Here is a 25,282-nt window from a genome sequence, read left to right as displayed (position 1 = left end):
CTATTGAGCCATCTCCCCAGTCCCCTACATTCTCTTAATGAATAGAGTGATTTGTTCTAATGGTGCTTGTAGGTAGGGTATCATGTCCGCATCTTGTACAGCAATTAACCACTGGGAGGAATGTATGCAATGTGTTAATTATTGAAACTGTCCTACCAATTTGATTTGAAACTGTCTCATTGCTATTTATCAATAAAATTATGGAAAAAAATAGCATCCAAGCTGGACAGATAGCCTGCCAAGCACAAGGTCCTGAGTTCAATCCCCAGTAGGAAAAAAAAAGTATCCAAAAAATGAAATATCTAGAAATAAATCTGATGAAGGAAAAGACCTCTACATTGAAATGAACAGCACTTCAAATGAAGAGATCAAAGATGCCAGAAAATGGAAAAATATACCTTGCTCTTGGGTAGGAAGAACCAATACACTGAAAATGGCCATACTTCCACAATTGTTATACAGATTTAATGCACTCCTGATCAGAATTCCTATAGTACATCTCACAGAATTAGAGAAAACAATCCTAAAATTCCTTTGGAACCAGAAGAGACCTAAAATAGCAAAATCAATTTGGGGTAACAAAGGCAAGGCAGGAGGCACCACAATTCCTGACTTGAAATTATACTACAAAGATATTGTAATTAAAAAAAAAAAAAGTCCCACCATGGTATTAGCAAAAAACCAGACCTGAGGATCAATGGAACAGATTAGAAAATGCAGAAACAACTCCAGACACACTCAGCTACATTATCTTTAACAAAGGAGCCAAACACTGTCACTGGAAGATAGCATCTTTAATAAATGGTGTGGGAAGAACTGGCTTTCCACATGCCAAAGGTTAAAACTAGACCCATATCTTTCACCATGCACTAAACTAAAATCAGACTAGATCAAAGAGCTACATATTAAAACACAAAAATTAAATCTGCTGGATGATAAAATAGGTAGAACTCCTCTAGGATCCTGTTGCATGAATTTATTTTTTAATTAAATGTGTATCTTTTGGGTAGTATATTGCTTGATCTTGCTTCTTGAGGCATTCTGCCAGTCTGTTTCTTTTTATTAGTGAATTGAGACTATTATCATTGATGGTTATACCTGATATGTATTGACCTATCGTTAGTTTTTTGTTTTTTTGTTTTTTAGGGAAGGGTGTACAGGGTGTTCAGGTTCTAACTGCTAGATCAGACTTGTAGTGATTCTTGTTTGTAGTCTCCCAGGAGCTGGGCTTAAAGGCACACACCACTAACCCAGGCTCAACTGCCATCTCAGCAGGCCCCAGGGATCGAACTCCTGGTCCCTGAGCTTGCTTGCAGGCACTTTAATTCGCTGAGCTATTTGGCCGGCCCCTTAGCATTTTTTATTTCTATTTTTCTTTTACTTATTTATTTATATTTATTTATTTATTTATTTATTTATTTATTTATTTATTTGGTACTGGGAATTGAACTCAGGACCTTGAGCTTGCCAGGAAGCCGCTTGTATTGACTTATCTTTGTCATGTTATTTTCTCGTTGGCTCCTCCCTTTTTCCTTCTGTTTAATTGTATGTCTTGTCTTGTATATGCCTTCTGCTGAGATTCATGAAGTTGTGGTCCCTGTTATCTCTTTCTAGAATGTCCTTCAGAACATCTTGAAGTGCTGGTTTGGTGGTCATCAATGTTCAGATGTTCTCTGTCATGGAAGTATATTACTTATCCATCAATTTTGAAAGATAATTTTACAGGGTACATAAATCTAGGCTGGAAGTTTGTCTTGGTTACTTTCCACTGGTTGCTGGGACAAATACCCACACACAAAATTAAGAAAGGAAAGGTTTATTTAGCTCACAGTTTGTGGAGGTTTCAGTTCTTACTCTGCTGGCACCAAGGCAATCAGCAGCAGCAGTTCATGGTGGCAGAAAACAGAGCAGAGGAGGAGCAGCAGCTATGGCATCCATCAAGTACAAAGTGGCACGACGAAGACCAGGACTTCTCCAAGGAGGCGGGGCAGGCCAGGCCCAGAAGCCTTCCTCAACTCTTTGAATAGTCTTTTTGTGCTCAATCACTGTGGGGCAGCGTGGGCAGGCCCTCTCCACCCTGCAGGGCTGGGGCCCATGGCCAGGAACGCGGAGTCATCCAGACAAGTTGACACAATCTATCAACTGCCACAAGGTTGTTTTAAGGGTTTGAAATACTGTACTCCAGGCTCTCCTTGACTTGAGGGTTTGTGTTGAGAAGTTGGTTGTGATTGTTTGCCTTTACTTTATAGGTAATTTACTTCCTTTCTATAATAGCTTTTAATATTCTATTCTTAAAAATAATTCTATTCTTGTGTTGAATTTCAGGAATCTTGACTATTTTATGCTTTGGTGTAGACTTTTTTACCATGGTTAGTTGAAGTTTTGCATGCCTCATTTACATGTATGTCCAATTCTTTTTCCCTAATAGGTAACTTTTCTGCCATGAGGTCTTTAAACAGGGGTTTGGTTTTTTTTGTTGTTGGGTTTTTTTTTTTTTTTTTGAGGGGGGGTTGTTGGTTTGGTTTGGTTCAGTTGTTTTTGAGACAGGGTCTCTTTCTGTACTTCAGGCTGGCCTTGAACTCACTATGCAGCCCAGGTTGGCTTCAAACTTGCCATCATCCTCCTGCCTCAGCTGCCTGAGGCTGCTATTACAGGCATGTGCCTTCATGCCCAGCTGTGAAGATTGCTAACCACAAGCCTGTCTTCTATATCTGAGATTCTGTCCTCACTTTGAATCATTCTGCTATGGATACTTTCATTGGAATTTTTATTCTCTTATAGTGGATTGCTTTATTGCCTTATTGGATATCTGCTTGAATCTGTTTTATGGATTCTATTTCTTGCCTATGTTGAGTATTCATTTTCTTAAGGGCACCCATCATTTTATCAAGCTCCTCTTTTTATAAATCTTTCTCTGCTCTAGTCACTAAGCATGGTTTCCATTGTGGTCACCATCACTGTAGTTATCTGAGAAATTATTTGATTGTATTTTTTTATAGAGCTTCATTCATTTTGCTAATTACCACTTCAGAGATGCCAGGTGGGTGACTTTCAGATTGTCCCACCTCATTGTCTCTGGGTTTGCCTTTGGTGAACTGGATGTCTGGAGTTGTATATTGTTTAAGTGTCTTCTCATTTTTTTCTTTTTTTTTTTTTTTAATTCCTGGGTTGACGCTTACAGATTGCTTATGGTAGGTTGCTTTATTGCTGGTATTTAGAACCCTCAGGAGATAACTGTTTCTCTTAAGTATCTCCCAGTTATAGCTAGTTTTGGGTCTGTTGGGTTTTGAGTCTGTTGCAAGATCCTACCTCTTCAATTTGTTGGGGATGAGAAGCTGCTGCCTGGTAGCCCAGAACCTGGTTCTTTAGCACTGGCCCACAGTATTTTATGTGATTCTAGACAATCTCAGTCTTGATATACCAGAAAAAAATAATTATGTCACTTTGGCTAAAGTGGTACAACCTGCAATAGCAATTGCATGGAACACAGCCTAGAAAATGACTACTGTTGTTCCCTTCCACTGCTGCATCTCTCTATGGAGGCCTCTAGTATTGCCTGCAGTCACTATGTGTCCACAGGTTTGCACCTTTGCACTGCTTGTAGTCTTTCCCCTCTGTCTCTTTGTAGAAGAATCATAGATCTTCCTTGGATATGAGCACCTGGAGTGGTTGGCTGGATTCACAGGGTCCCACTTGACCTCTCAACAGACTGTAGAAGAGATCCTAAAGTAAAAATAGTGAGAGCAGGGTAAAGGCAACCTGCAGAGGGCCCACAAGGGCAGGCTGTAGTCTCTTGGCCCAGAAGCCTCTTGCCCTCTGGACCCTGGCATGGTCCCCATGAAACAGTCAGGACCTGAGTCCCAAGAGTCTTCCATTAGAGGGAAAGTACACCAAAAGGCCCATAAAGCTCAGGGCACTGCTGGCATCCAGTACAAGCACATCATGCGGACCCCACAAGAGAACTTCTGTCTTCTGGTGCTACTCAGGCCAGTCCTGTGCTCTGGGGACACCAGGGACTTCAGAGCTGACTACTTCAGGTATCCTGTGCTCTCTTAGAGGAACTTTTTTTTTTTTTTTTTTGTATTTTAGTACAGGGTCTACAGGGTCTCATTATGTAGATTGGACTCGTAGCGATCTGCCTGTGTTCAGCCTCCCAAGAGCTGGGATTACAGGTATGTAACACCACGCCCAGTCTCTTAAATTTTTGGTAAACAGATTTTTTTTTTTTTTTTTTTTTTTTTTTGTGGCACTGGGGATTGAACTCAGGACCTTGCACTTACCAGGCAAGCACTTAAGCTGCTGAGCTATATGCCCAGCCAACTCTTGAAAATACTGATGCAAAAAAAAAAAAAAAAAAATTTCGAAAAAGAAAAGAAAACACTGATGCAGCAAACACTTTATGAACAAAACCCCAACTGCAAGGCAATGAAGAGATTGGGGGAAAAATTGCCAGCTATACCTCAGACAAATGACTAATATCAAGAATGTATAAAGAACTCAAAAAAAGAAATCAGACACTCAGATATCAAGACCCAACTGAATAATGGGCATCTGAAATGAATAGACACTTCTCAGGTGAAGAAGTAGAAATGACAAATAAATATATGAAAAAATGTTCAATATCACTGGTCATATGAAAGATGCAAATTAAGAAATCTTTCTTTTTATGACTAACCATTAGCCTGTCTTCTATATCTGAGGCTGTGTCCTCACATTGAATCATTTTGCTGTGGATACTTTCAGTGGAATTTTTATTCTCTTGGATATCTATTTAAATCTGTTTTATGGATTCTATTTCTTTCCTGTGTTGGGTATTCATGGCTTCCATAATTTTCTTAGGCTCCTCTATTTTTTAAATCTGTACCTCTTCTAGAATCACTAAGCAGGGGGCTGGGGATATAGCTTATTAGCATAAGCACCTGCCTGGCAAGTGCAACATCCTGAGTTCGATCCCTGGTACTGAAAAAAAATAAATGTCTGCCTAGAATCACTAAGCATGGTTTTTACTGTGGTCACCATCACTGTAGTGATGAGATTCCATTAACATTGTAGTGCTGAGATTCCAACACTGAGATTCCATCACCCCAGAAAGAAAGGCTACTGTCAAGAAATCAACCAATAAAAAAAAAAGAAATCAATAACAATGCTGGAGGGACTGTGGAGAAAACGAAACTTTTCTCCACTGTTGATGGCATGGTAGACTGGTGCAACTACTGTGGAAATCACTATAGATTCCTCAAGAAAATAGGATTGGAGCTCCCATTTGACCTAGTTATTCCCCTTCTGAGAATCTTCCCAGAATTAAAACCATCAAACCACAGCAATATATGTTCACCCATATTTATAGCACTACAATATGTCATAGCTAGATCCTCCCCCACCCCCCGGAACCAGGGACTGAACTCAGGCCCTTACACTTGCCAGGGAAGAACTTACTCCACTGAGCCATCTCCCTGGCCCCTATAGCTACATGTTGAAACAACACAAATGCCTATCAATAGAGGAACAGATTAAAAAAAAAAAAAAAAAGATGTGGTCTTTTGATACAATGGAGTGCTACTCAGCAATAAACAAGGATAAACTAGAGACTATTTTATGTATTTAGTACAGGATCTACAGGGTCTCACTATGTAGATTGGAGCATGCCCAGTCTCATTCGCCACAGGGGCAGGGCGAATAGGGCTTGTGGTACTGGGGATCAAACCCCAGTCCCTTTGCTCTGCCTAAGCAGGTGCTTCAGTCCACTGAGCTATCTGGCCAGCCTAGAGACTTTTATAGGTAAATGAATACAACTTGAGACCATACTCAAATAAAATAAACCAGATGCACACGTGTAAACATTGTACTGTCATCCTAAAATGAGATGCTAAAAGAGTAAATGAGATCCAAAATGTAGAACAGATATTGTAAAATGGGAAGAAACTTCAAAAAGAAAGATAAACTGGGATGGTGGAAAGAAAAAAAGAAGGAAGGTATAGATACAGAGCTATATTAGTTAAGATAGTTATACTACTAATTTCTCTTAGTTCATTGAAGGATTCTTTTTTCTTAGTTCATTGAAAAGAAAGGTTTGCGCTAATATCGTTTGGACAATTAAATGCTGATATCTTAGACTCTAAGTAACTCATTTAAAGATAACAATATGCAATGTATTGACCATTATACCCTCCTATTATCTTGTTTTGAAATTTTGGGTTTTTTTTCTGTTTGAAATGTAAAAAAAAAAAAAGAACTGATAACAAGTGCTAGGGTGGCTGTAGGGGAAAAGGAACCCTTCACCAGTGTTGATGGGAGTGTTGATTGGTGCAACCACTGTGGAAATTAGTATGGAGATTTCTCAAAAAACTAAAACTAGAGGTTCCGTTCCACCCAGCTATTCATCTTTTTGGTATCTTCCCAAAAGAAGTAAAAGCATCACACCACAGAAATATATGCATGTTCATGTTTATAGTGCTGCAGTTTATAATGGCCAAATCTTGGAACAGATCCAAATGCCCACCAACCAAGGAATGGATACAGAAAATGTGGGGGGTTTATACAATGGAGTACTACTCTAATGTAAAGAAGGATAACCCTGGACATTGGTAGCTAAATGGATGCACCTTGAGACCATAAAATCAGACACATATGTGTAAATATCACATTGTCTCTCTACTGTAAGAAACTGAAAGTATAAATAAGGACCAAAATGTATAATAGATATTGGTAAGTGGGAAAAAAATCTTCAAATGAGGGAGTAGGAAGAGAATAAGGAAAGAAGAAAGAAAAAAATCAAAACAAAGCTTTTGTAAATTAAGAGAGGCTGAAGGGAAGGAATGGGAATGGGAAAAAAAGGAAGATGGATCATGTACAGATACAAACTCTAACATGTACCAATAAAACAAAAAATTTAAAAAGAAAAATATTTTAAGTACTAGGATATAACTTAGTGTAAAAGCTTAGTAATAGGCTGGGCATGGTGATACACATCCCCGCAGCCCAGCACTCTGGAGGCTGAGATAGGAGGATTGTGCTGAGTTTGAAGTTATCCTACGCTACAGTGTTAGTTCAACACCAGCCTAAAACTGCATAGTGAAACTGTCTCAAAAAGACAATAAATTTTTTTTTAAATCCCAGTAGTACGTATACACACACACACACACACACACACACACACACACACACAAACGTAAGCCACTTCTGCAGATGCTAAAGCCACCTAAGAAGCTAAGAAACTTCAGTTTAGAAGGCCTGGTAGGCTCCGTAGCTCTGGCCAACCTAGATCCCCAATGCTACCTGTGTCACTCTGTCCAGAGCAAGGCGCTCTCTGTGCTCAGGCGTTGGTGTCCTAGTAATGGCCTCCATTTGCTTGGTTCTGAGGCCAGCTCTTACTCAGACTTCCCTTGTAGCCCTACCCTGGTTGTTTTTCCCCAAAGTGTCAGTGTCCCTGGAGCGGCCACCAGCAGGCAGCAGAGAGCCAAAGCCACTGACTGAACAGTTCCTGTGCAGCAGACTGTCTTGCTTGGTCACCCATTTATTGGTGACCTGGAAGTCCTCACTCCACTGGTCTCTTAGTTCTTTTGGATACTGCCTGGAGTGGCTCCCTGGGTTAAAGTTAGGGTTAGTGTCCACTCCTTCACGGGGTCCTCACGCTGTCCCTAAGTCTCATGTCCTTCCTCTGACCTCCCAGCTCAGGGACATCTGCACATTGAGAACACCCAGGTCTATGCTCCCAGCAGTCTCCATAAACCCAGAATGCCCCAAATGAATTCTTCCCCAGACTACCAACGGCCAAGCCAGCATCTCCCATCCTCCATTTGAGTCACCAGCTCCCTGCCACCCAGGTGGGTGGGACTTATAGGAAACAGCAAGGAGCCACCAGGCTGCCTTGAGTGGGGAGCATTCATGAGAAAGAAATGTGATTGCTCAAGAGGAGTAAGAAGACAAGTGTGCAGAGAACCTGGGGCTGTGTGAGAGCCTAGGCACTGTGCCAGCCAAGGTTCCCATGAAGTGAAGGTGACGTGAGCATCTATCTGCCTAACAAGGTGGCAATGCAACCCTCTCAATCTAGGGCACCACATGTGCTCTCTACCCTGAAATAAACACAAACCTGTGGCGGGAGAGACCTCAATATACAAGAGTACACTGTCCCCTAGGTGGGGACTGATGGAAGGTCACAACCCGTTCTGTGGGCTCCTCTGCCCATTTGGGAGGTTAGAGCCAAAAGATACCAGCTGGTACATGCTCAATTCTCACTTAGGGCCCCAGCTCATTCTGTAGGGAGTGGTGGACATCAGCTTCACCAGCCAGTCTCTTGTACTCTGCAGCCCCTATGCCAGTCAGCTACTTCTCATTCCAATCTCTCAGAAGAGCTGACAACTCAGTTCTCATGGTCTTTACATCCTGGCATTGTGGTGGAGACAGCTGAAGGCAATGCTGGAGAGCTATAGCTAGAGGTGATGGTCCTGCCACTTCTCTTTGATGACAGTGGTAATTTGGTGTTTGGCAGCAGACACCCTTGGGAGCCACAGAAAAACAATATCCAAGACACTGTGCAAATAGGGAGAGTTCTGGACTTTGGTCTTGATCCCAGCCCATCAACTGGACTGGCCCCAGCTAGCCTAGTGGCCACTGGACTAAGTCACCTGCCTCCACATAGAGGCACCCTCAGGCGTGGCGGGAAGCACATGGACTGCTAGAAAGCAAAATAGTATGTGTTGGCCCAGGACAGAGGCAGAGACCCCAGATGTGGTCAGGGGTTAGAGGACTCCAGAGTCTCTGGGACTCTGGCAGAGGCCCCAGGAGGACCAAGGCTCAACCACTTAAGTGTGCCTTCTTCCACCAGGCTGGGTAGGACTGCAGGACAGCAGTGGCCCTCAGGGTCAGGCATGTGACCTCCAGGGAATAGGATGAAGAGGGTTCCGAACTTAAAGTCAGACAGTAAACAATTGGTCTTGTTGAACTGTAGAAATTGTTTCTATATTCTGGGTATTAATCCCTTATCAGATATAAACAAACTTGCAAATTCTCCCATTCTGTGAGTTGCCTTTCCACAGTTTCAACAGTATCTTTGATACTCATTCTAGTCTATCTAATTTTGCTCTTGTTTCCTATACTTTTTGAAACATATCCAAGAAATTGTTCACAAATCCAGTCTCAAGCTTTCTGGTTTCCTTCCAAGAGTTTTAGCTTTGTGTAGGTCTCTGATCCATTTTGAGCTATGTTTTATAGATGGGAGTGAGGTAAGGACCCAACTTCATTCTTTGGCCTGGTGATCTTCTCTTCCTCTGGAGAAACCCACCTGAGAGCAGCAGCTCCTGATGACAACTCTGTGTAAAGTCTGGCCCCTAGCAGGCCAAAAGAATGTACAGTAGGCTGCACATTCAGGTTCCACATTCACCACAGGGTGGGGCCAAAGGCGGGCACATCGTGCAGAATCATTCCAAGGACTTTATATTGATTCTGCACTAACCCCTTGGTTTCCCTTGGCCTTGTTTTCCCCCTCGCCCCAGGGAACTGGTTCCAATGAACACACTTGTGCTCCAAGACAAAAATGTGTGCTGGGATGCAAGCTGCTTAGAGAAAGTTTCTAGGCTGAAGACCCCAGACCTGTGGTGGCCACCTGCCCTATACCCTGCCCTCCTCCTTTCCACCAGGCCCCACATCTCTCTAGCATGAAGGCTTTGGGCCTCATATTATTGTCCACTAGGATGCAGTTCTCTGTGTTGGGTGGAATTCAGAAACTATGTTGCAAACAGTGCTTCTTCACCATCCCCTCAATATGGAGCACAGGGGGTCAGTGAGATAGCTCAGCGGTCTAAAGTGTCTGCTTAGGCAAGCTTAGGCAGGTGCAGAAGACTGAGGTTTGATCTCAGGCACCACATGCTGCGCCAGCCCCACCCTCAGGCTGAGCTGGCCAAAAAACAAAACAAAACACCATGGAGCACAGGGCCTTGTCTTGTTTCTTTTCCTCTACAACTTTACTTTCACCCAGAAAACTGCAACCCTAAACTCAGGCTTAACTATAACACTTACTAGAAATGCAGATTCCCAGGAGTGCTCAGAGCTGGTGGCCCAGTGAACAGGTGCTGCTAAAGATCTCAGTCCAAGGGTTCAGTCCGAAGCCAATCCCATGCTGGGTCACAGTGGGGGTGCTTAGGAGTGAAAACCCCTTGGAGTTCAGCCTGGGAGAGACTTGGGAGAGCTTACCTTCCCTTCTGCTTCCAAGGCCAGACCCTCTAGGACCCTGTTGCGGCCACTTCCACTTTGTTTGCTGACCAAATCACAGGAGGCCACTTATGTGCAAATGAACCTGAGCCGATGGACCTATGTGACCAGCCATACTGGTACTTGAACCAAGCCTCCTTCTAATCCCTCCTGACAAGGACCTTCCCCAGCCCAGCAGATCTTGGCGGTTTCCACTCTTCTGATTTTCTCCCTTCTGCTAACAAGGCAGCTGGGAGAACGAAGAACCCACACTGCACACTCATTGAGCCCTGGGTCAAATATGGACGAGGGGGCAAGGAACCCATGGTCCTTGCCTGGAGGAACCAACAGCCTTAGACAGGACAGCTAGAGAAATCAGGGAAAGAGGAAGAGAGAAAAAGGGAGCGTTGGTTGAAAAATGAAAAAGAAAGAGAAAAGGGAAAAATGAAAAGAGGAAGGAAGGGAATGAGGGAATGAATGAATAGATGATAACAGATCACGCCGGTATCCCGAGCGCATCTCTGGGCAGGCCTCGCCCATCCCTGTCGTACAGGCTTCCCAGAACCCCTGTACCCTAGAGCTGTCCCTGGAGGGGCTTGGACACCTGTCCGACCGGCAGGTGCTAGGGGACCACTGACCCCCAAGGCTGTAAACGAGAAGCGCCTCCCAAGAACTAGGGGCCGACAGAGAGGCAAGGGTACCCGCAGCATCCCTCCCCCAACAACCCCTTCCTTTCCGGTCCTCCCCTCCCCCACCCAGGGCCAGCCTGGGGGTTAGGGAGCGTCTACACTTTTCCCTCAGGTCAGAGTGAGCATGTCCGGCCCTTTGTACGGGCCCAGCGCATTGGGTAGATTCGAGGGAAACCCCGCCCACGGCTCCGAACTAGCCAATCGAAGAGAGTAACACAAGGTACTGTGCTCCGGGTACCATCACCATCCTGCGACGATTGGGAGATCCTTAGGCCTCAGTGGTTGTTGCTCTCCAGACCTGAACCCTGATTTCAAGGAAACCTCCGGGTCCTCTGCCTGGAGAGGTGCACGCCGGCCATCCAGGGAGCCCTTGAGGCTCTCGGCCTCCTTAGCCCCGTACAGCTCGGCGGCGTGTTCTCGAGCGGCGGCACGCAGCCCGAAAGGGAGTTTGCAGACGCTCCCTCACTCCAGGGACGCGGCTCCTTTAAGGGTGTGGGTATCTGAGGCACCGCCTGCCTGGAGAGGCGCCCCGCGCCCGAGCTTCCCAGGCGGGCCTGGGCAGCAGGTGCGCGGCAGCAGGACACAGGGAACGAGGCGAACAGGGCGACGTGGACGACGCAGGGAGCGGGTTGGTGGCAGCGGCTCGCGGGTCAGGCGCACCACGGACAGCCCGGCTCAGGCCCCGCCCCGCCCCGCCCGCCGGGGTCCTGCGCTCGGGGCTGCGCGCGGCGGGCGCGGAGGGAAGTCCCGAGACAAAGGGAGCGCCGCTGCCTCTGCCGCCGCGACGCGTCGGGCCGCGGCCGCCAGGTGAGCCGTTTCTGCCTGGCCTCGCCGCCCCACTCCCCCAATGCCTTCAGGTCGGGCCGCAAGGCCGCCCGGGTGTGGCCGGCCCGGGCTCTAGGCCTCCCGCGGCCTCCTCCCGCTCGCTGTCGCCACCTTCCAGCCCGCGGCCCTCGCCCGCCACCGCCTCGGTAACGGCCCGCAGCCTCGTTCCCTGCCCACGGCCTTCTGCTTTCCCTCTCGCAGTCTTCGGAGCGACCCTGCCCAGCCATAGTTCTCTAGCCAAGCCAGGTGTGGAGCTGGGTCACGGCCCGCCTCCGATGGCTCGGCCTCAGAGGAGTTTTCCGACGCACCCGGCCGACCCACCGCAGGTCCTGCTTTGCCGCACGGGATTGCTGGACGGTGATGGGGGCTGGCGACCGGGAGGCCGGCGAGGCCGTGGTTAGCGGGCCGTGTCGCGCCTGCGGACTTTCCCTGACTTTGGTTTTGCCGATCTCCCTGCACAGACTCTGTCTAGCCAGTTTCTTACTCTTAAGGAAATGTTGGCTTCGTGAGTGGGTGTGTTAGCTGCCGTTTGGAAAACGTATGTAGAGCTGAAGTTTGTACTCGCTTGCTTACAGGAAGGTCGTCTCTCTCGTTTTTGGAATGGTTGCTGTTAGCCCTCCTTTTTATCCAGGCTTTAAACTTTGAAGCCCCTGTTTCAGGAAGAGCCAGGGAACCTGAGACAGATCTTGTGCTCCACTGTCTCCTGAGTTAGGGGTGCTTGGGGTATGTAGACGGAACACTTAAGGGTGGAGAAGCGCTTTTAAGGGTTTGTGCAGGTGTGTCATGAGGTTGAGATTGGGGAAAAATGAGTACCTGCTGCTGCTTACCCAGTAAGTAGCACTGAAGTCTTTACTGCTGTCTATGTCAGGTGCAACCCCATTGTCCCCAGCCCAAGAGAGGTGAGAGGGTCAAGTTTGGCTCCAACTCTGTACAGTGTGCCTTGTCTGACTGGCAGGTTAGAGTTTTTGTCTTTCCTGTATTGAAGCATCCAGTAACACGTTGAAAGTAGCTGTCTCTTGGGAAGGCAAATTCAATTTTAAGTAGGATTTGGAGTGCACAGTTTGGTATTGCAACCAGTTGCTTGCTTCTGGACAGTAGGAGCACCTGTCTTGTTGGGCAGGCTGTTGCCTAGATGGGTGAAGATGTGCCCTTGGGGCTCTCTTCCTGTTGTTGTGAGTCTCCTGTGGACCCACTGTAATTTGGCATGTTGTGGGATAAAAGACATGTAAGAGACAACCAGGTCTTGGGAAGAAGCACTGGGAGTAGGGTCTTTTAGAATCACTCCTCAGTGTTGTTCACACATGGCTGGCTGCAGTTGTCCCTAGGACAGGGACCTCTGTAGAAAGCTGTGCTGTGTCCTCGAATGGAAAAAGTGGCCTGTGTTTCTGCCCAGGTTTGTCAAGTATGGTACCCATGGCGTCTCAGTGTCCATAGTGCCAGTCCAGGGTTTCAGGAAGTTTGGATGTCTGGTCCTGCCCAGACTTGTTAGGGACCTCCTGCTACTCAAATGGCCTGTCTAACCTGAATGTGTGTGGCAGCCTGGTTGGCCACCTGCTTCTGCTGGCTGCTCTTGCTGGGAAGAAATAGGGCCATTATAGTGGCCACTCTGTAACCTGTGCTCAGGGAGCCCACCGTCAGTTGGGCTATAGGATGCCTTCAAGATGGAAGAATTTCTAAGAACCCTCAGGATGAAATTGAGCTGGCCCATTAAGAACAGGCTAAGTGAAGGGTTTGAGAAACTAGCTTGTGGGAATTAAGCTGTGATGTTTGCTTGCTGTCCGAACCCTGGAGACCCTCAGGCCCTTAAGCTCTTCGACTGGGCACTGTCTCTTCCCTCCCTGGAGCAGTTTTCTGCAGATTCTCATGGGTTTGTTCAATACTGCCTGAACTGCCCATAGTACACTCATTAAGTGAAAGTGGTTCCCTGAACACAGATCACAGAGTGGCCACTATAACAGGCAGGCCTGTTCCCTCCCAGCAAGGGCAGCCAGCCAAGCCAGGCACCTGTAATCCCAGCACTCATGAGGCTGAGGCAGGAGGATTGCAGTGAGTTCTAGGCTAGCCTGGGCTACATGAGTTAAAGAACACCCTGAACTACATTGTAAAACTCTTATCTCAGGGGAAGGAAGAAAAAAAAAAAAAGAAGAAGATGATGACTAAATAGGCATGGTGGCATGCTCTTGGGAGGCTGAGGAAGGAGGATTGCTGAAAGTTCAAGCCCAGCCTGAACTACAACATGAGATCCTGTCTCAAAAATAAATAGAAGCAGCCAGCCTTGTCATCTTATGTATGGCAGCATCTAGTTCTTCCTCACCCATGAGCCACCAGGGCCAGTGACCTGTATTTTACCCTATTCTTAAAAGAATTTTGTGTTGGTCCTAGTTTCTTGAAAGCATAAATGTTCCAGATAAGTATCTTGGTGGGGGCCTTAATGCCCATACTTGTGCTGGGTCAGTGATAGTGAACCTTTTAGAGCTTTCAGTGATAATTAACAACCTGCTGTGGCACACATACCAAAGGATTGCTACCTCTGTCTTAGGTAGTTGTTTTTCATTGTTTAGGGAGGGTGAGCACACCAGGGCTCTGGACTGCTGTGGTGGTGAAACACAGTTCTACTTTGGTTCTGAGCCTGATGTGTCTGTTTCGGACTTGAAGCTAAACAAGGTAGTAGCCATCAACGCCTGAACTCCAGGCTTAGGTGCTAGAGCTGTGGGGGCTTTTTTGTCATTGCCCTGATGGCCCATGCTGTTGACTTGAGGATTTACTATCTCTTTCTTAACCAGGATCTGAATACACATGACTGCTGAAAATCCTCTGCCCATGTGCTAATTTGTAGTGCCCTCTGATGACAATGAAACATTTAATTGTCTGGTAAAAGATTGGTCAAAAGCTGAGAGGCTGGGAATATAGCTCAGTGACATAGCACGTGCCTGGCAAACTTACAGTCCTGAGTTCAGTTCCCAGCACCCAAAAAAAAAAAAAAGCCTGAGACCCCAGTACAGGGCCCCACTCAAGTTTTTTTGGTTTTTTTCCACCTAAGTTCTTAACGCAGTGGGATGGAGCCCTGGCACCTGTAACTCACTTTTGCTCCTTTGTGAAACACACTGAGAACAGCTGTGCTGCAAGATGAGGTACACCTAGCTTATCACCTAGCAAATGAAGTTTAAGGGTGATGCATTTTGGTTGGAGAGGTAGGGAAGTCATTGAGGTTTGTGAAGGATATGGTTTGAAGGCAGTTATGATCAGAGGAGAGGAAGGGGCCAGCCAGTAGCTTCATAAGAACATAGCCATCCCTTCCAGAGTCACAGAGCTAGAAGGTTCTTGCCTAGTTCTCAATGGAGTGAGGGCTCTGCAACTCTTCTTGCCTGGGAGTGTGCTATCCCAGGGAAGAAGGGGGATTTTGGGTCAGTGCTGTGTTGAAACTGGACCAGTGGTCAAGACACAGCTTTGAGCTGAAGAGTGAAGGTGGGCTGGTGCTGGTCTTACTGAGAGAATGGTGCCACCAAACTCAGTACAGCCCTGTGTGTATGGGGTGGGTGGGTTGGTTGGTTGATTGGTTGGTTGGTTTTTGCAGTACCAGGGATCAGACTTGGGACCTGCTTGCCAGGCAAACATATGCCCCTGAGCTATTTCTCTGGCCCACTGTGTGTATGTTATTAAGAGTATTAGGTTCAGCCTCCATGTGGAACCTTTTGCTGGTGAGAGATGTGTCCCTATAACCCTCAGTATGAGCAGCCTCAAAGAAATGTTCCTTTTCTTGTAAGAGCCTAGCTTTATGTTTAGGTGTTTGGGAGGTCTCCAGGACCTCTAGGCTATGAAGACCTACCCAGTTCTCCAGCAAGCTTGGAGGCTTGAGTACTGTTTCACATGGTGAAAGAAGAGACTGGCACCTGGTGGGTTATAGTCAGGTACCATCGAGCTGTAGGCCCTGCCCACCAGTTCTTCTACTGTACTGGCACCATAGCCTTGAATGAAAGTGCTCCTTTACCTGTGATAATAAGGGTCTTGAGGGACTCATCCAAATCCGCTGAGATGGCATTGACCAGAACTTTGAGTAGTAACCTACTGGATTACAGGGCAGACCTGGACCAGAGCTGGCAGGCACATGGTGGGCTGACAGCAGGAAGGGCCATCCTGCTGAGGTGGCTTGTCCACTATAAGCTTTACCCATTCTGTGCTTTTTTTCACTGTTGTCCTCAAGAAGAATTATTGTCTTCTGGGAGGATGGGGAGCTGCCTATACACACATATACCAGGTACACCAGGAAGGGTATAACCCATCTTTGTGCCCTAGCTTTCAGGCTGCCTTTCCTGAGATTTTTGAGGGTAGAATGGGGTCCCTGTCACACTGCCTCACTGCATTTCTCAGGAGATGCAGCCTGGCCTCCAGAGTCTTTCTCCTTACTGTGGAATGCAGGGCACAGTCTACTGATTGACTGAACTTGGCTCAACTGCTTTTTGGAAATACCCACATACCCTAGCCATTATGTGCAGGACAGCACAGCAAAACAGAGATTTGCTTTTTTAACCCATACTCTGCTCTTGCCTATTGCAGGGACTTTGAATATGTCGGGGATCGCCCTCAGCAGACTTGCCCAGGAGAGAAAAGCTTGGAGAAAAGACCACCCATTTGTAAGGAGAGCTCTATTTCTTTGGCCCTGAGGGGGCGACTCACAGCACCCATGGTCTCTGCTGTGCTGGCCTGTAGCCACCAGGCAGAGGGTTGCAGACCCATTCTCTGAGCACCTAAACAGGCCCAAAGTGCTGATACACCTCTGTGGCTGTTTTCTCTCAGGGCTTTGTGGCTGTCCCTACCAAGAATCCCGACGGTACAATGAACCTGATGAACTGGGAGTGCGCCATCCCAGGGAAGAAGGGGGTAAGCCAGCTCTGCTGTACGTGCATGGCACTCTAGCAGGAGAAAGCTCAGGTTTAGATGTCTGGGGTGTTTGTGATGACACTGTCAGGCTTACCACTTGCCAGGTCACATCCCAGGCTCAGATCAGAGGGGAGCAGCCACATCCAGATTAGGACTAAGCTGTAGCAGGTGGCACAGGCTACCATCGGGTGGGCTTTGGGAATTGGGTTGGAGAACAGGACTAGGGTCCAGGTAAGGAGCTCTTGGTATTCTCACTGGAGACCTAAAGTAGCTGGACTGTTTGTAGAGGCTCATTGCTTCCATTTCATCCCATCTTCAGGGTAATGAGCTTGGTCTAGGTTCTTCTGCTAAGCAAAGCATCATCTTGGTAGGCCTTGACCTTGGCTGAGCAGGTGGAGGTTGAGTTTGTGTGTATGGGCCTCTTGAGCATAGTGTGGATCCCCAGCCCTTGCTGAGATCATCTCTTATCCCTTATTTCAGGGGGCAGGTGCCTTCTGAGGGGAGTGGAGTCGGAGGTGATATTAGGGTGTGGAATAGTACCAGTTCCTATCTGAGACAGGGTAGAATGAGTAGCTTTCTATATCTGAGCCACAAGCTGTGGATTGTGACCTTTTGAAAGTCTGGGGAAACCCCACTTGTTTCGTTTGAAATCCAGCTCCTGCCTCTCCAAGGAGTGCCCTTTTCAGCTCCCCTCATAGATACAACAGAATTTCCCTTTAGTGGAGACAGTACAGGTTTTAGAGCAGTTTTGGAGCCCACATCTGTTGAATCTTTGGGCCCAGGGATATGGCAATTCTGTGTATTACGGGGATCAGCCTCTCCTGGACCTACTTTGGCAGGCTAGCCACATCTAATCACAGTTCACCTCCCCACAGACTCCCTGGGAAGGAGGCTTGTTCAAGCTGCGGATGCTTTTCAAAGATGATTATCCATCCTCACCACCAAAATGTAAGTTTCTACAGGGGCCAACAGCCCTCTCCAAAGAGTTCCAGAGCCCTGGGTGGTACAGTGATACTGGTGTGGAGATAAAGGCAGCTCTGGTTGAATGAGGCTCTGATCTGTGTGCAGGCTATAGATAGGAGCTATAGCTAGGAGTCCAGCCCTGGGGTTGGGAAGAGTACATATTTGGCTTACTCTCTGATCCTTGTTAATGGTGGGACGGTCCTGGGCCCAGAGCACCTGAACCTTTCATGGCTGCCTTTGAGAACCTTCATCTGGTGCCCATGAACATTCCGGTCCTCGTGGGAGCAGGCCTGCAGAAAAAAACAGACTCCTGCTTTCTTCCTGAAGGTTACATATATAGAGCAAGAACAGGTTCGATCCTCCACACCAAAAAAAGAAAAGATCGTGCCCTAATCCAGCTTGCTGCTACCTGTTTCTTTATAATTACCACTCAGCTTTGGCTGTAGCTGCACCTGGAGGGATGAGTGCCCAACCTACGGGGCGGGGAAAGGCTGATCTATGTTTAAAACGGGCTCTGACAAAATGATCTCAGTGTAGCTTAGCTAACATCAGGAAGAGAGGACCTGTGAGTCCCCCTGCTCTGTGCACTGACCAGCGCACTGACCTCAGTCACAAAATCATCCACCATGCTGAGAAGAGCATTGCATAGTGGCATTAGTGCTGGATATGAACTTTCACTGTGCTGAAATATTTTCCATTGTAATGGATAATTTTCCATCACAGTGTAATGATTCTATCAGAACTTAAAAATTAATGGATACCCTAAGCACAGATTTGTTCCATTGTACATTGTTGACTGCTTTAAATCTTTTGTGGTGTCCCTCATTTCTTAGTGATCTCTTTTAATTAAGAGAAAAATCTAAGAACAAAATAGACATAACTGCTTTAATCATTTGTAGCCAGAAATGGTTGAACACACCTGTAATCCCAGCAGCCTGGAAAGCTGAGGCAGGAGGATTACATGTTTGAGCCTACCATGGACGACTTAGCAAAACCTTGTCTCAGAATAAAAAGTAAGAAGAGCTGGAATATAACTATATGAAGGCCATGGGTTCAGTCTCCAGTACCATAAAACAAGAGAAAATGAAAAGTCATGTAAGAGAGCCTGAAAGGGGGACCACAACTTCTGACTGCTTATAAATGTGACTGTAGAAACAGTTAATATGGGCTGGTGAGATGGCTCAGTGGTCTAAAGCACCTACTTAGAACAAGCTTAACAAAGCACAGGGGCCATGGTTCAATCCCCCAGCACCACATGCCAGCCAGCCCCGCCCCCTGGTGGGCTGAGCTGGACACACACACACTCTCTCTCTCTCACACACACACATAAATAAATTAAAAAAAAAAAAGAAACAGTTAATATGTAGAGTTTCTATGGAATGCAACAAATGAAAGTTAAACCATTTATTTGGGTTTGGTTTTTGTGTGTTGTTACTGTTTGGCATTTCATTTTTGTTTTTTAGACAGGGTCTTCCTGTGTAGTCCAGGCTGGCCTTGAACCTAGCTATGTAGCCTAATCTGGCCTTCAACTCAAGGGGATCCTTCTATCTCAGCTTCTTGAGTGTGGGATCATAGGTGTGTACCACCACACCCAGCTGTTTGTTTTTTGCTGTTTGTTGTTTTTTGTTGTTTTTTTTTTAAGAGAGGGTCTCACTATATATTTGAGACTGTGCTTAACTTACTATGTAGCCCAGGCTGGCCTTAAACTATGCTTCCTCCTTCCTCAGCCTGGGTACTGGAGTTATAGGTATGTGCTACCATACCTAGCTCTAATTAAACCATTTAGATGCACTGAAATGAATCCCACAAAAGATAGCACAGGATCTCTACACTAGAAACTAGTATTTGTTTCTGAGGGAGACCAAGAGAATTTAGATCACTGGCAGACCATAGCATAGGGGAAAAGTATCCCCTTTGAAGTATACCTATCATTGGATTACAGTCAGAGTCCAGCAAGCTCTATGGCTGGGCATGGTGGCACACACCTGTAATCCCAGCACTCTGTGGAGTTTGAGGAAGGAGGATCATTGAGAGTTTGAGACTGGACTGGGCTACAAAGTGAGCTCAAGACCAACCTGAAAAGCATAGTAAGACCTTGTCTCAAAAACAGAGAGAGATGCAGAGAGAGAGAGAGAGAGAGAGAGAGAGAGAGAGAGAGAGAGAGAGAGATACAGAGACATAGATATATAATAAAACAGGTAGATAAGCAGAAGGCAAGAACATTTGGCATCCTTGGAGCTCCTGAGGGTTTTGACCCAAGGTGAAGCTTAGTGCAAGGAATATCCAGGCCCATTGGTGGTGGCTTGTACTGGGGCATAGAGGCTGAGATACTTGGATTGGCATGGAGATGGGAGAGCAGATCCACAGAGTAGAGTGGACAGTCCAAAAAGATCACATGTACATGAGCTTGGTGTGTGCCAGTGGTGCCCCAGAGGGATGGCCAGTGGATGGAGGAAGTCCTGCACTTCACCACAGACAAGCTTACAGGTACATGTGGAACCCAGTGAAGGAGAGATGTAGGGCCTGTAGACGAAGGGGCAGGAGGCTGTATTCATGATGGGGCAGGCATGGATCTTGCCAGGAAAACAGAGGAAGTGCTGTCCATACAGGAACTGTCCATTGGATCCCTTAAAGTAAAAGCTGTCCTCATCAGAAGACACCAATGTAGATGGAATGAGCCATGGAGCTGAGAGAGTGTATACCTCTTGCCACTTTCAATACATCAAGACTCTGTGTCACAAAGAAGAAAGCAAACAACCATATAATTGAGTAGGCCCTCACAAAGGAGGCTGTCCACCTATGGGCCCACACCAGGAAGGACAGCTAGTTTCCTCACCAGAGGGGAAGGTGTACCTCTATGGAATGCCAGTGTCCTCAGGACAGATGCAGTCCAAGTGCTAGGCAGCAGGAGCCTCAGACACTCACTGAAGAACTTCCTTTTGGAATATTGTCTGCCCTGCCTAAGGAAGCTCAATTTCCACAGTTCCATTCTAGGAAACATCCAGTTGAAGCATGTGTTTACAGAGTTGAAGACAAGAAAACTACGGTGGCCCCATATGTAATTGCCAAAAGAGACAATCCAAATATGCATTAATAATAGCATGTAATAGAACTATAGTGATTGAAAGGGTCAGCAAGGATATAGCACTAGTGAATCTCCTATGCGTGACCCTGAGTGTGCAGGCAAGACTTTGAAGATACTGATGCCTTTTTGTGTTCCTTTTGTGTAGTTTGGCAACAGACTTTGCTAAGGAGTAAGGTCACAGATCAGGCAGCACTTGCTGCACTTCAAGGGAAGCCAGTGAATCACCCAAAGCAGACTGACATCTGTGATACGTAGTTTTTGTTTTGGTTTGGTTTTTTATGTGCAGCCAATTTTTATTGACCAAAGAAATAAAGTTGGTGAGTCAGGTTAAAACTAGGTACTTGCATTCACCAGAAGATACTGAAAAGCCCAGGGTAGATGTTTGTAAGACATACCAAGGAGGATTTACAGCCAGAAGACATGAAGCGCTCCTACTAGTCACAAGAGATAAGAAAAAGAACGAATGGCAGTGGAGGAAGAGACTGTTCATCTTGGTGGTTCCAGAGAGATGCAAATGAGGACTCAAGAGGCCTGGTTTAGAGTGTGGGGTAGCATGGCAAACACAGCCACATCTGCTGGGACTCATATGATGCCCTCCCCCATCACACATATGCATGAGTTCATATCTGGGAGCCTTCACTGTGGCCTTGAGACTTCATGCAGAACAAGAAATGTAATGTTGCAGACAGCCCCAAAAGTCAGTTCCAAGGGCCAGGGAGATAGCTCAGTGGCATAGTATTTGCCTGGAAAGTGCAAGGTCCAGAGTTCAATTCCCGGTACCAAAAGAAAAACAAAAATGAGCTCTAGGAGTCAGAGGTTGGGATGATTTGCAGTGTCAGGGAGTTTCTCAGAAGCTAGTGTTACTAGTGGCATGTTCATTTCCTATTAAGCTACTTTTCTAAGTACTTGAATAACATTTGGAAATAGAGGAAAAAGTTACCCAGATAAAAGATGAGACATATATTAAATACCAGCTGGGGGACTGTCTTGAGTGGGACTGTTATGGAACATGGGTTTCTGGAAGCCCAAATTTTTGTGAAATAATATCCAGGCAGTGAAAGGTTGTGTAGACCTTCACGATGTCACCTGGTCTGTTCTTTAAGCCTGTCCTGTTAGACTGTGGCTCTTCCTCCCATATTCCTTGAGTCCAGCCAGCTAGAGAAGGACATAGGAAAGACCATAAGCTATTTTGATCTGGCCACACTCTGTGATCTCCTTTGGCCACCCAGAGTCTTCACCTGGACACTGTCCTAAAGGTGATGCTGTTTTGTACATTTTGGGAGGGGGGGGGGTGCCAAAAATTGAACTCAGGACATTGCACTTGCCAATCAGGTGCTGTGCCACTAAGTTATATCCCTGGCCCTAAGTGATGTTTTATCCCTGGTCTGCCATGTGCCTTGGAAGGAGAGGGATGTGCCTGCTCTTCTCCTGGTCCCTCCTGGGCATAGTTGCTTCTCCTAAAGGCATCTTACTATGGGAGGAGGCAGAATGTTGGGGGAGGGTGTACAGTGGCCTCCAATGCATCTTTCCTTCCTGTCCTTCAGGTAAATTTGAGCCACCACTCTTCCACCCGAATGTGTACCCCTCAGGCACAGTGTGCCTGTCCATCCTGGAGGAGGATAAAGACTGGAGGCCAGCCATCACGATCAAACAGGTAGGAGGGACTGGCCCTGCCCATCACCCATTCTCTATCCTGGCCCTTCCTCAAGACTGAGGCCATGCGGCCAGCCACTGAGCCCCACATGTGTGGTGGTGTGTTTCTTTCTGTGTTTTTGTTTTTGTTTGCAGATCTTATTAGGAATACAGGAACTTCTAAATGAACCAAATATCCAAGACCCAGCTCAAGCAGAGGCCTACACGATCTACTGGTTAGTATTGAGTTGGGCCTGCTGGTCACAATCCTTTCTTCTCTAGAAGTATGAATAGGCATCTGTCAAGAGGGCACCTGCAGTATAGCAGAGGACCAGGAGGGTGGTCCAAGTCAAACAGCCTAGGAAGATACGGGGAAGCCATGAGAGATGGTTAGAGAAGGTCGTGTCTGGTGAGCAAGGATCCTGTGGTGAGCAAGAATGGGTGGCAGGAGGTATAGATCAGCCTGGGTACCATAGGAGGCTTGTCAAAGTGCCTCCAGTGGATGGCCTTGAGAAAAAGCTGCTCAGGATTTTGCTTGGGCCCTGGAGGAGTACAGCATAGGGCTTCTGAGAACAGAGCCTCCAGGTACCCTAAGGGATTGAAGGGCTGTGGCCCATCCCTCTGAGTCTGTTCCTCCTGAGGGGTTCCAAGGCTGGCTGTGGTGAGGACCTTGAGGGAGGCAGGATATAAGAAAGGTGCTCCTACTTGTATATGTGCCCAGCATGGATGCTGCCAAGAGTGGCCACACTCAGCCAGTCTAGTCTCCAGGAACCCTGGAATGTGACTTCCATCCACCCTGCTGTTGTTTGGCTGCGAGAGCTCAGCCCGACCCAGCCCCTCATGCAGGATGTTAGGATGTTTTCACCAAGGTGCCACAGCTATGGCCTGCACACTGAGGGCAAAAACTACCATGCTGCACAGGCCCAGTGGAGGTGTAACCCATGCAGCCTTTGGGCTTTTGTTACCATAGAGATGCAAGAATGTATGTCCACTGTATGTCACAGTTCACATGGTGGGTTTGGTCCCCCACCTATACCAAAGCCTGTAGTTCCCAACCCAGACTTGGCATTCCCACATTACCTGGGCTTGTTGCCACTGCCCTACTTAGCTTTTTTGTTTGCTTTTTGTGGGGTATGGTTTATTTTGGTTTTTTATTAGATTTGTTTTTGGCAGTAGTAGGAGCTAAACCCAGTGCCTTTACATAGAGCTACAGTCCCACCTTCCCCACCCCACCCCCACCCCCTTTTTAGGCAGGGTCTTGCTAAGTTGCCAAGGTCGAACTCAAAATTTGTGTTCCTCCTGCCTCGGCCTTCCAGAGTGCAGGGATTACAGGCATGCACTACCACATTTGTCTTGTGTACTTTTTTCCCCTGAGAAGTCATTGATTTGCTGACAAACATCCATTTCAAAAGCACCTTTTGTGAAGTGTGTTTGGAAGTCTCAGGTCCCTTTCCCCTTAGTTTCCAGGCCTGCCCTGACAGGTACCTCATCCTGAGGACCCTCAGTTAGTAAGTAGCAGGATTGGGCAGCGAGTTGGGTGAGGCCCTGGGTCAGTGCTGCCCATACACATCAGCACATCCAGCCCTTTTTTAGTCCCCCAGCCCTCAGAGAATCTGCACGTCCTGGGACATGAGCATCACGTGGTGTGGTAGGCACAGCACTTATGCAAAAAAGCACTAGGCTTGGCGAGCCCAGCCTGTCTTTCAGCACTTTGCAGGTTCACAGACAAGCTGTAGCTGGCATGACACAGCATCCTGTATAAGCAGTCTCTAGGACCTCTGCCCTGAGGAGCATAGTTCTGTGAACATTATTGTGCTCTCTCGGTCCGTGAAACCACACTGTTCCCTCGTAAGAGTCTGTGGTTCCCAGATGCAGCATTGTCTGGTCAGTGTCACCCAAGTCTGCCAGTGCAGGATGAGTTCTCAGCCCCAGCTTCCTTCCCAAGTCCCACCAGAAGTTCATGTCTGTGTGTGGAAATAGGGAGCAAAAACGCAACACTGAAGTTGGGCATGGTAGTAGACACCTATAACCCCAGCACTTGAGAGACTGAGGCAGGAAGATTGCAGATTTAAGCCCAGGATGGGCAACATAAGAGCAACCTATCTCAAAAAATAAAAATTCTGGAAAGCAAACTGCTTAGTACTAGGTTTCTCTTGTTTTGTTTTGTTTGAGGGGAGGGGATATTTGGTTTTGAGACAAGATCTTGGTATACAGCCTAGGCTGGCGTCAAAATTGCAGTCTTCTTGCCTCATCCTTGAGTACTAGGATTACAGGTGTGTACCATCACAGGTATCTCCACATTTTTAATGCTACCTGAATCTGTGGTTAACCCTGGACTCATTGGATTGTCCAGCTCTTAACTGGCTGAGGCAGGGGCATTACTAGAGCCCAGGAGTTGAAGGTTATGCCTATCCAGTATCTGTTCTAAGCTCCTGTGAATAGCCACTGCAATTCAATCTGGGTAGCAAGCCAGATGCCATCTCCTCAGTAAAGAAAAAGATTGGAAATGGACTCTGTAAATGACTGTGCTCAGGGCAGCCTGGGTCCACCCTAGGCCCAGCCCTACTCTTGCCTATGGAGCAACTCCATCCCATGCACAAGTCAGGATGACCATGAAACCTCCCATGTCCTGTCACACCAGCCACCCTTGGTTTCCAACACATGCCTTCCTGCCTCTGGCTTCTGCCTGTAGCAGGGCTCTGCCCTGGACCTCTCACCTTTCTGCCTCAGGTGGCTCTCTGGGCACAGGCCTCACCAGGTACCCACTACGGATCCCTGTAGCCCTTTCTAACCTCTTTTTCTTTTTGACCTCCTCAGCCAAAACAGAGTGGAATATGAGAAAAGGGTTCGAGCACAAGCCAAGAAGTTTGCACCCTCGTAAGCAGCGGCCTTATGGCTCTGCAGAAAGGAAGGGATTGGTTTGGCAAGAACTCGTTTACACCTTTTGCAAATCTAGAATCGCTCGTACGGTCACTAGTCACCTGGGAGGGCTGGGCGGGCGCCATCTTCATTCCCGCCACTGGCA

At 47.0% G+C, this 25,282-nt stretch overlaps 2 protein-coding genes across 2 annotated transcripts in view; one reads left to right on the top strand and one right to left on the bottom strand.

Annotated features, from left to right (window-relative positions):
• Positions 1-11,465, bottom strand: part of LOC101569553 (mastin) — a 27,035-nt gene extending 15,570 nt beyond the window's left edge. Inside the window, 1 exon segment of the mRNA XM_004628120.2 lies at positions 11,113-11,465. Coding sequence (XP_004628177.2) covers positions 11,113-11,121 — 9 coding nt within the window. The 5' untranslated portion in view covers positions 11,122-11,465.
• A 106-nt stretch (positions 11,466-11,571) lies between these two features.
• Positions 11,572-25,282, top strand: Ube2i (ubiquitin conjugating enzyme E2 I). The gene is made up of 7 exons (XM_004627914.2): positions 11,572-11,681; positions 16,254-16,330; positions 16,494-16,577; positions 17,453-17,525; positions 22,170-22,279; positions 22,414-22,493; positions 25,075-25,282. The coding sequence occupies exons 2-7, from the start codon at positions 16,265-16,267 to the stop codon at positions 25,136-25,138; spliced, it is 477 nt and encodes a 158-aa protein (XP_004627971.1). The 5' UTR covers positions 11,572-11,681; positions 16,254-16,264; the 3' UTR covers positions 25,139-25,282.

The sequence above is a fragment of the Octodon degus genome, unplaced genomic scaffold (assembly GCF_000260255.1).
Source record: "Octodon degus isolate 3935 unplaced genomic scaffold, OctDeg1.0 scaffold00021, whole genome shotgun sequence".
Lineage (NCBI taxonomy): Eukaryota > Metazoa > Chordata > Mammalia > Rodentia > Octodontidae > Octodon > Octodon degus.
This window is presented reverse-complemented; position numbering and strand designations above follow the sequence as displayed.

Excerpts from the sequence above, each read along its gene's own strand:
- Ube2i (XM_004627914.2), top strand. The coding sequence starts at position 16,265 with ATGTCGGGGATCGCCCTCAGCAGACTTGCCCAGGAGAGAAAAGCTTGG. Across the intron at positions 16,578-17,452 it reads CCATCCCAGGGAAGAAGGGG|ACTCCCTGGGAAGGAGGCTT; the intron begins GTAAGCCAGCTC and ends ACCTCCCCACAG. Across the intron at positions 22,280-22,413 it reads CAGCCATCACGATCAAACAG|ATCTTATTAGGAATACAGGA; the intron begins GTAGGAGGGACT and ends TTTTGTTTGCAG.